Below are 9,623 nucleotides of genomic sequence, written 5' to 3' on the forward strand. Positions count from 1 at the left end.
GAGATGAGTTGTTTCTCAAATATTGGGTGAAATTCACTCATGAAACTAGATGGTATGGGCTTTTCTTTGCTGGGACAATTTTGATGCCTGCTTCAAGCTCCTTATTATCGGTCTGTTCAGATTGTTTTACTTCTTTATGATTCAGCTTTGATAGGCAGTATGTTTCTAGGAATTTTATCCATTTCTTCTAGTTTATCCATTTGCTGATACATTGTTCATAGTAATGTTTATGATTCTAGTATTTTTTGTGTTATCAGTTGTAATGTCTTCTCTTTCATTCATGATTGTATTTCTTTGAGTCCTCTCTTTTAAAAAAAATTATTTTAACGTTCTGGACATTTGGTTTATATTTTTTCTTAGTTTTATTAGCTATTTTTTAATGGTTTTTCTGATCTCTATTTCCTTCCTCTGCTAACTTTGGGCTTAGTTTATTCTTTGTTTTTCTGGTTCCTTGGTGCCAAGCTCAATAAGATACACCAGAAAATTGGAACCACTCACAGAATGAGCCTGCAGTGGCTGCATGAATATCAGACAGCGTAGCTTCAGAACAATCACCTTCCCATCAGGGGAAAGGTCATCTCCCCACCCCGGGGAAAAGAAGGTCTCTGCATAATGATAAATAGGTCAATTTATCAACAAGACCATAGTACTGATGTACATGTACCGTGTAAGCAATTGAGCTTCAAAAGAACAGACAAAAAAAAAAAAAACCAAGAGAACTTCAAAATTCAAGAAACAAATATAGAGAAAATATTGACACACAAATAGAGAAACAGGGAGATGCATATTGACTGTTGGAGATTTCAACACTCCTTTGTCAGTACTGGGTATTATTTTCTTTCTGCCTTTCTTCCCACGCCCCACAGCCCCTGAAATGCACACACACAGACAAGGGAAGAGAAACCGGGTGTGCTAATTCATATTTCTCCCATTCAACTCTGACTGGGGTTTCATTTCCACATTTCCCAGTCTTAGCTGAACAGGGTCCTGGAGGGGCAGGAGGAACTCCGAAGACTTAATTTGGTTCTGGATCCTGGGCAGCGGGCGGCCCAGTGTGTGCCGGCTACACTTTCTAGGCCTCTGGTTTCTCCTTCATCAGGGAGACGGTGTCTCACTGCTGTTTAAAAAGAAGCTGGAGTCCCTGAAGTCACTATGAGTGGACCAAGGGCGAGACTGTTTACATTGTTGCAAGGATATGATGTTCCCAGTGTCCTGTAAGACTGATTCTCAACACAGCTTGGAAGGTGTCTGCCCCTGGCCAGGGTGCTGCTCCCAGAAATTTTCATGGAGGCTAAATGATACCAGGTGTAGCTGATCACACCCACAGGGTTAGCATGCCCTCCTTGGTGGGTGGGGACTGGCCACCGGTGAGCAGAGACTGAAGTTGTCCATTCTTATGCACAGTTGTCTGTACTCTAAGTGGAAAAGGAGTGAGTGAGTGTTGGAACCAGGGGACAGATGTGGGATAGGGGACATTATCCACTCTGGTCTTCAGTGAGGGAGACTGGCTTCAGGAATGGGTAGAAAAAAAAGGGGAAATGGCCATGTCCCCTTAAGTCCCCATCCTTCAGTGACAGTCTCCTGAGTGCCTTCCCAGCTCAGGAAAGTCCCGACTCAGACTTAGAATTTGACCTTGGAGGGCCATCAGCTAGGACTTTCCCCAGGTTCTGATGGCTGGGTAGGGAGTCATGGCACTGCTGACAGGGTGAAGAAGACATTTCTGTTACCTTTTCCATGCCGAGTTCTAGCTTAATTCCACTGTGGTCTGAAAACACATTCGCTAGGATTTCAATTCTTTCAAAGGTGCTGAGGTTTGTTCGATAGCCTAGCACATGGCCTACCTTGGTAAACATTCCATGTGCACCTGAAATAATGTACCTTCTGCAAATATCAACTTCTACCAATATCCGTTAGCTCCATTGATTGAAGGTGTTATGGAATTCTTCTAGACCCTGGTTCATTTTCTATGAAGCTGTTCTGTCAATCGTTGGGAGGCAATGAAGTCTCTGACTATAATTGTGGGTTTGTCTATTTCTTCCTTCAGTTGTCACATATTTTGCATCTCTGTTGTTTGGGAAAACATATCTAGGATTGTTTTGTCTTCTGTGTGGAGCGACCTGTTTATTACTATATAATGATCCTCTCTGCATCTTAATTTTCTTTGTTCTGAAGTCTCATTTATTTGCTATTGATACAGCGGTTCCTCCTTTTTGCATGATTAATGTCTGGATCATTCATCTTTTAATCTTCAGTCCATTTCTACAATGATATCTGAGAGGATTTTTCTGTAAGAAGCATGTGTTTGGGTCATGTGTTATAATCTACTCTGCCAATCTTTGTCTTTTTTTGGCGTAGAGAGAACAACATACTGTCTTTCCTAATGTGCCCTGGATTGCAGCCTTAGTGGGGCGTGCCTGTCCCCTGGGACCCCTGGGTGCTCCTTCCTGCATTCCCACCAGCTCAATCACCATCCCTTGGGGATTCTCTGGAATACATTGCTCCCCAACCAGAGAGCGAGAATCAAATGTTTCATCGCACACACTGGACACTGTGCTGCTCTTCTTCCTCATTTATTTTCACCAGTAACCCTCCCCTTTCTCACTGAAGTGACAATGGTAGAGCACTTTGTTCCTTTCAACAGGATAGTGACAGGTGGACAAGCGCCAAATCAAGATTCCCTATCAGTGCCTCTGCTGGGCTCTGTGAACAATCCTTGAACCCTTGGCCACAGAGGAAATGTGAAGTCTCAGCATTTGGCATCAGCATTCCCCGTTTGTGTTCGCAATCCTTTCCAGGTGGGGCCTGTCGGCCTCCGTCTCCAGTAGGAGCTCAGCTGTTGCAGATCATTTCCCCCTTTACGTGTCTCCTTAGTGATGTGAAGGCATCAGTGACCAGGGACACTGTCTGTGAAGGCACCGGGCAGAGGACAGTGCAGGGAAGAGATCTGGAATTACCCAGCAGTGTGGGAGGTGAGTCTGAGTTTGAGTGTGAGGGTGGAGATGCTGGGAGCATGTGTGGGCAGAGTCAGGAGTCCACTAACCTGCTTCATTTCACCTGGACCAGAGGGCGGCCTCTCCTAGATCTGCGCCGGACAGAAGGGATGACTCTGCCCCACCATCAAGTCATCAGTTCTCAGCCCCCAAACACCTGTTTGCCCTTTGAGATTGAAATAAAAATTTCCAAACTTCTTAATTAAAAAAAAATAATTATTTACCCGAGTTGAAAAACATATCCTCACCCTATGCATGTGTCAACCAGTGAGCAAACTCCTTTTTAAATACAGATGTTCTGCGGGGTCTCAGCGGCTCCTAGGGAGTCGAGTCTGTAGAACAAGTTTCCTTGGACTTGAGGAAGCCTGCATTCCAGCTGCTAAGGGGTCTGAATGGGATCACAGGGGGAGACATCCCCTGCGGGAAAGATGGACAGTTCTTCAGTGTCTTCTCTTCTTATGGGCACTCTCCTCAGTGTGTGTGTGTGTGTGTGTGTGTGTGTGTATCTGCACTTGGGTGCGTGGTGTTTGCACATGGGGTTAGGAATGACAAGCAGAATCTTTGTTCAATGGGCACAGAAGGCAGATGAACAAACATCAACAAGTACTGACTTCCGTTAACACAAGGTGAGTGTCTAATGCATTTATTCATTCAATTCAGGTTCAAATGAAACAAATGGGTATGGGCTGAGGCTGTGTGTGGGCTCTTGTCCTTGTCCCCTGGGAGACCAGCAATGACTCAATGACAGGGAATGGCATCCTGAGGTCAGTGGAATATAGGCGACAACCACACTTGTTTTCTTTGGCAAGAGTCCAGCTCAGGGAGGACAGGTCACATGGGCTGGTTTTGGGAGATGGGACCTGGCAGGATTTTGTCCTTGGTAGATTACTGCCAGGTGAGGGACACAGGACTCCTGCGCACCCTGGAGGCACAGACACTTGGGATGAATGTGATTATCAGTTGAGGGGTCAACGTCCCATTGCAGTCTGTCACTGTAGATCTACTCCAGTTATCTGGGGAACAGCCAGTAAAGCAGGAACAGGACTCCCAGAACCCCGGCCACCCGCAGCTTCCTGGCCGCCACCCATGCCCACAGCTGGCCCAGCAGCCCTCTGCCAGGCAGACCCTGCTCTCGGCGCGCTAGACTCTCGGCCACCCGCCGCCGCCGCTCTTCCGGGTCTGCGCCTGCCAGCTCCTGCGCCAGGCGGTACTCGGGGTTGGTGTAGGGGGCGCCCGCGTGGTCCCGCACCAGGCGCTCCACCAGCAGCAGCAGTTCACGCACCTGCGCCTCCTGTTCCGCGCCCGCCGCCCGGTTGTCGAAGCCGCACACGCGGCCCCCGCACTCGGCCACCAGCGCCCGCAGCGCGCGGTTGTCCGTGTCGCGCACGTACTCCTGCAGCGAGTCATCCGCCAGGTCCTCTTTGCGCGTGAACAGCACGACGGTGCGCGCCACCACGTCGTCTCCGAACAGCCCCTTGAGCGCGCTCACGGCCTGCTGGTCCTGCGCGGTGAAGCGGCCCAGCTGAGTCACCAGGAGCAGCGCGTGGGGCCCGGGCGCCGACAGGAGGTAGCAGCGTGTCCGCTCCTTGTACCCAGGGTCTGTCTTGGGGACTAGGGAGCTGAAAAGATCCGGGGTGTCCATCACCTCCACGTGCCACTGGCGCCACCTGCAGCTCCCCACCTCACAGGTTCTTGTCACCGAGGTGGCTCCCAGCTTGGAGAAGAAGCGCCTGTGGCCGAGGATGCTGTTCCCAGTGGCACTCTTCCCTGCCCCTGTCCTCCCAACGAGAATGAGTCTAAGCCTGGGCTCCTGCAGGGTGTTCATGGACCCTTCGCAACCTGGAGGACAAGTGACCTGTGAGCTTCCAAACCTTAAAACAACTTACCCTGGTTACCTGCCCATTCCAGAGCCCTTTGAACAAAGAACAATAGTGCTTCAGTTCTGCTTTCCAACCAAATCCTCCTGAGGTCTCTGGTCAGAGCTTTCTGAAGTGTAGGGGTCTTCACCAGCTATTCCTGTCACCTCTAGTGTCACCATGTTCAGCTGTAGATGCTCAACACCTGGTGGGCCTTTCTCCAGAGGATCCCCCTTTATTATCCCAGGAATGACTCACCTGCCTTGTTCTGGTCATCCACACTGCACAGAGCTGTCCCTACTGACAGCTTCAGTGGCCTCTGCCATACTCTCCCACATTCCAGGCCCGGGAAGCAGGGCAGGAGGGGCAGTAGATTGGGGGTGAAGGGCTCACTGAGTCCCAGAGACCCTGGCCTTGACTCCCAGCCCCACCATCAGCCAGCTGTGCCACCTTGGAAATTGCTTGTGTAAGTGTAAAGCCTTTGTGCAAAAGTGGGAATAACAGTAGAGTTGAGAACCTGGGGTTGTTGAGCGGATTAGATGAGATCACCTCTTTTCTTCTCCCTTGTCCTTCTCTCTCCCCTCCTTCTTAAACCAGCTGTCTGCTAATAAGACACCCTGTTAACGTTCTATCCTGGTTTTCAAACTCTCTACCTGGTGTCATGTTCCCTAGTGCGTGATCTGATATTCTCTACATTCTCTTCTTGGCATTGAGAGTGGGTTTATTATCCTCATTTTACACTTTGGGAATGGAGGCGCAGGCTTGTCAAAGAAGTTAATAGCTCCCAGCTGGGTAGGGGCAGAGATCCCGCTAAAATGTACATCTAGGGCTTCTGCTGTTTCAGCCCAGACACTTCAGAGACCCCTTGGGGGCTTGTTCATTTGGCCCAGAGTTTCCCACCCCCCTCACTACCCAGAGCTTGCACTTTGGGGCAAGTATGTGATGTGAGACGTGTTCTTACCATAGGCGCTTTCTTCATCTCTCGCCATCTTCCGCCCTGCCATGCTCACCTGAAAGAGCCCGGGTACAATTTGATCATTCATTCATTCATTCATTCACTCATTTATTCATTCATTCATCACTTAGGTCTCACCACCTACAGTGTATCTGGCTAAATTCAAAGAGCCAGTGACGCCCGAGTGACAAAGTCATGATTCCCGCTCCCCCTGAACATCAGAGTTGAGGGCAGAGCATTGGAAGGGCCCGGGCTGGGGCAGGACTGATGCTGTGAGCGGGTTTGCGGAGATCGGTTTTGTGTTTCAGGGATGAGACGTGCAAAGGGCACAGGGGAGACAGTGACACTTACTCTGTGACAGCGAGGATGCTTTGGAAACTAATTTTCCTAGATGATTCTGCTTCGGCGACCGAAACTGTCGCTACTATGTTTTCCCAGGACATTCAGCAGCCAGGGGAGACTTGGGGGCACTGTGAGAACCAGAACATTTGCTTAGTTACTTAGGGGATCACTTAGGGCGGTTGTCCTGAAGACAAGCAAGAAGAGAACTGGAATGTAGGTTTCGGAAGTGGGAAATGAAACACATGTCCCAGGTAATGCGCTGAGCCTCTGACTCTGCTCTGGGAAGTCACATCACTGTCCTTTCCCAGTGTGTCTGATGTGGTCGGCATGCTAGGAGGCTGGGACACCTCCTCTTGCTCCTGACGTCCCACCCCAAAAGCTGCAGCTTCCCAAAGCAAATGGGTCCCTCAATCAGTCATCACTTCTCGTCGTCAGACATTCTGTGCTCCCTGAGACCTGAGCACAGTGCCCAGCATCCTCAGTCAGCCTCCCCAGGCTCAGGACAGTGACCCCCCACACAGACACTCAGATGTTCCCCAAAGAGCAGACTCCGTGCCTTTCCCTGCCATCTTGTGCTCCCACACCTGTGATGGGTCAGCCTCCCTCACATCCTGTCCTATTCCTGCCTGTGCCACACTATTCACTCCAAATTCCAGCCCTTCACATCGGCCGCCTGGGTACCTCAGGGGACTGCGTTCTCTCCTGTTGACTGCCCACAAGCTGAGTCACGGGAGAGGTGGGCTGAATACCTTGTCACTGGCCAAAGGACTTAGATGACAACTGGCCTGGTCCTCAGTCCAATGGTGTTTGTGTTTTGTGGGAACTTGCCTGACCCTGACCCCAAGCCTCCAGTAATGTTCACCCCTGCCCCGGACCTTATGAGATTACTTTTTTTGTGTGTAGAAATCAACACAAGCCCATGACCTATACCAGAGCAGAAATGGAGAAAAAGCAACATCGTCAGAGCAAGGACCAGGAATTTAGCTGGAGCAAGGGTCCTGCTCAAAGGTGGAGATGAGAAGGTCAGGGAACTCCCAGTACCGTGGGTGGGCCCTTGAGCACTTCCCATTGAGTTCAGAGTGGGCTTTAGAGAGTTCTGCAGGTCTAGAGAGCTGAGATCTGGGGTTACAAAGCACATGCTGTTATTGAAGAATGGAAAACATGTAGCACCTTGTATCTCAACCCTGCAAGGGACTGAGTTTATGCACCTTGTCCAGGGCTTCCTGAACTTCCTGTCTTTGGGAATTTTTTAAAGTGTGTATTTCTTGGATATTTTCATTCACACACCTGTACTTTTAGAACATAAGCAATCCCACACCCCCGGTGGCCTGTGATTCTGGTGCACTCAGTCCGCAAACTGAGTTTCTGAGTCAGTTTTCCTAGTGCAACCCCTGTCACTGTGCAGAGGAGGGGACGAAGCTCACAGGGCTTAGCTGCCCACACAGCCCTCCGCAGCTTGCTTTCTGGAGTAGGTGTGTCAGGGCGCAGGTGGGGGAAGGGTTTGAAGACCACATTCATGACCTGTGCCTTCTGCTGCAGGCTGCTTTGTGGACACTTGGAAGAGAATGGAGTGTTTCAGGCAGTTCAGCCCAGATACCACAGAACTTGCACTTTGTAACTTGTTCTGAGCTCAGACTCACTTCTGTGTCCTCAGAAATACCTTTGCCTGTACCGAGTATGCAGGAGGGGACTGTCTGCCGCCTTCTCCAGTGCACTTGGGTCCCTGCAGGAGAGCGAACAGACGCCTTCCTTCCTGGTCAGAGGGGTAGGGCAGGAGAGGGTTAGCCCCAAGCAAGCATGGCATCCAGGCTGGAGGAGGTGCTCCCCGCTGCTCCTGACCCTGCTCTGTATGTGACTCAGCCCGTCCTCAACCACTTGGGGGTGTGGAGTGACCCTCTCTAGGTCTCGCTTCTCTCCCTGGTACCTAGGAGAATGGGAACGTGGGTGCCCACTCAATGAGAATCATGAAGGCTCTGAATGTTTCTTGATCCTTACAGCTCCTACTCCCCAGGGCCCCCTTCCCGTATTGGGCTCACCTTTTCTGCAGAGTGTGTGGCAGGCTCTGATGCTGACCCCGAGAAGCCCCTGACCTACTGCTGTCCTCCGGCTGTGAGTACAACGGGCTGGTCCTCCCAGTACACGGGGAAGTGTCCCGCCTCTCAGAGCTCAGAGTGCAGCAGGAAGCTCAGGGACGGGGGGGCCCTGGGGTGACAATTTAAAGAGACAGGAACATTGGACACTGGGGTTGTGAGGATGCAGAGTTTCCACTGCCAAAGCCCACTGTGGATGATGGTGATTTTTTCCAAAGTTCCCTGTGACACCAACAGCTTGTCCCCTGCAGGAGTTTTTACCTCAGAGGAAAAGGGCATTGAAGGTTTCTGATGCCTCTTTTCACTCTGGCTTTGATCACTAACCTTAACTCCTTGTGCTTTTTAGGTCTTTTTGTATAAAATGACTTCTTGAGAGACTCCTTCCCTGGGACAGGTGGTCCTGTCTGCCAGGACTGTCCCATGTGCAGTCTGGTGATTCTCAAAGGAACTGAAGGCCTTCCCGACTATGAACATTAATAGGACAGCCGGGAGATGATGAAAAGTTTCACGTACAGCTTCCTTTAGCCATCTTTGTAGGTATCTCCCAGGAGAGAGTCGTGAGAAAGGTGAAGAAAATAGCCCGTTATTGCGTGTAGAGAGTCTACAACAGGATTCTGGTGTACCGGGGCCTGGACCTGGTTAGGTCATTAACAAGGATGAGATCGTGCCTAACTCACTGGACGTCTCTGGAGTTGACTTTGCCCATATAGAGTGAAGGGTTTAACTTCATCTCAAGCTCATTGGCTGGGGTCTGACGTTCACCCCTTCGTGCCATCTTATTACCTCTGGTAAAGGACCGTACTCCCACTGCACTCCACTGAGTTTCTTTTCCCTCACCAGTTTATTGAAATATAATTGATGTATGATGTTGTGTTAAGCTTAAAATATGCAATGGGTTGGTTTATCTATATGTTTGCAAAAATGATCACCACCATAGCATTTGCTAACACTTGTGTTACGTCCCGTGATATGTTGAGAGCATGTGGGATTTACTCTTCTCACCAACTTTCAAGGACGTAAGACAGTATTTTTCACTATAATCACTAGGCTGTACATTCCATCCCCAGAACTTACTCATCTCTAACTGGAAGGTTGTACTGTTTGACCAACATCTCCCCATGTCCTCCATCAGCCAGCCCTTGGTAACCACCGTCTAATCTCCAGTTCTGAAATTCAGATTCTTAAAATTCCTCGTTAAAAAAAGGCGATACCTTATCACATTTATTACTCTGTGTCTGACTGATTTCACTTAGCGAGTGCCCTCTGTCCCATCTGCAAATGCAAAGATGTCCTGATTCCTCCTCTTTCCTTCCTGCTGCTAGTAATTCTCCATGTGTTTTTGTGAAAGATTTGTTAATTTGTTGGTACTTTCAAAGAAATAAGTCTTGGT

At 49.7% G+C, this 9,623-nt stretch overlaps 1 protein-coding gene across 3 annotated transcripts; it reads right to left on the minus strand.

The window, feature by feature from the left end:
- Window positions 1-3,617: 3,617 nt before the first annotated feature.
- On the minus strand, window positions 3,618-8,305 carry LOC136307824 (GTPase IMAP family member 1-like). 3 transcript variants are annotated; one of them, XM_066234726.1, is made up of 4 exons: window positions 8,180-8,305; window positions 6,153-6,271; window positions 5,808-5,856; window positions 3,618-4,829 (listed from the first exon to the last, which is right to left on the minus strand). In XM_066234726.1, exons 3-4 carry the CDS (start codon window positions 5,848-5,850, stop codon window positions 4,000-4,002), a joined length of 873 nt encoding a protein of 290 aa, XP_066090823.1. In that variant the 5' UTR covers window positions 5,851-5,856; window positions 6,153-6,271; window positions 8,180-8,305; the 3' UTR covers window positions 3,618-3,999. The 3 variants fall into 3 exon arrangements, with proteins under 3 accessions (XP_066090823.1, XP_066090824.1, XP_066090822.1); XM_066234727.1 differs by lacking the exon at window positions 8,180-8,305 and adding an exon at window positions 7,804-8,139; XM_066234725.1 differs by lacking the exons at window positions 6,153-6,271; window positions 8,180-8,305 and having other exon boundaries at window positions 5,808-5,889.
- Window positions 8,306-9,623: the final 1,318 nt, after the last annotated feature.

This window comes from Saccopteryx bilineata, chromosome 6 (genome assembly GCF_036850765.1).
Source record: "Saccopteryx bilineata isolate mSacBil1 chromosome 6, mSacBil1_pri_phased_curated, whole genome shotgun sequence".
NCBI classification, from domain to species: Eukaryota; Metazoa; Chordata; class Mammalia; order Chiroptera; family Emballonuridae; genus Saccopteryx; species Saccopteryx bilineata.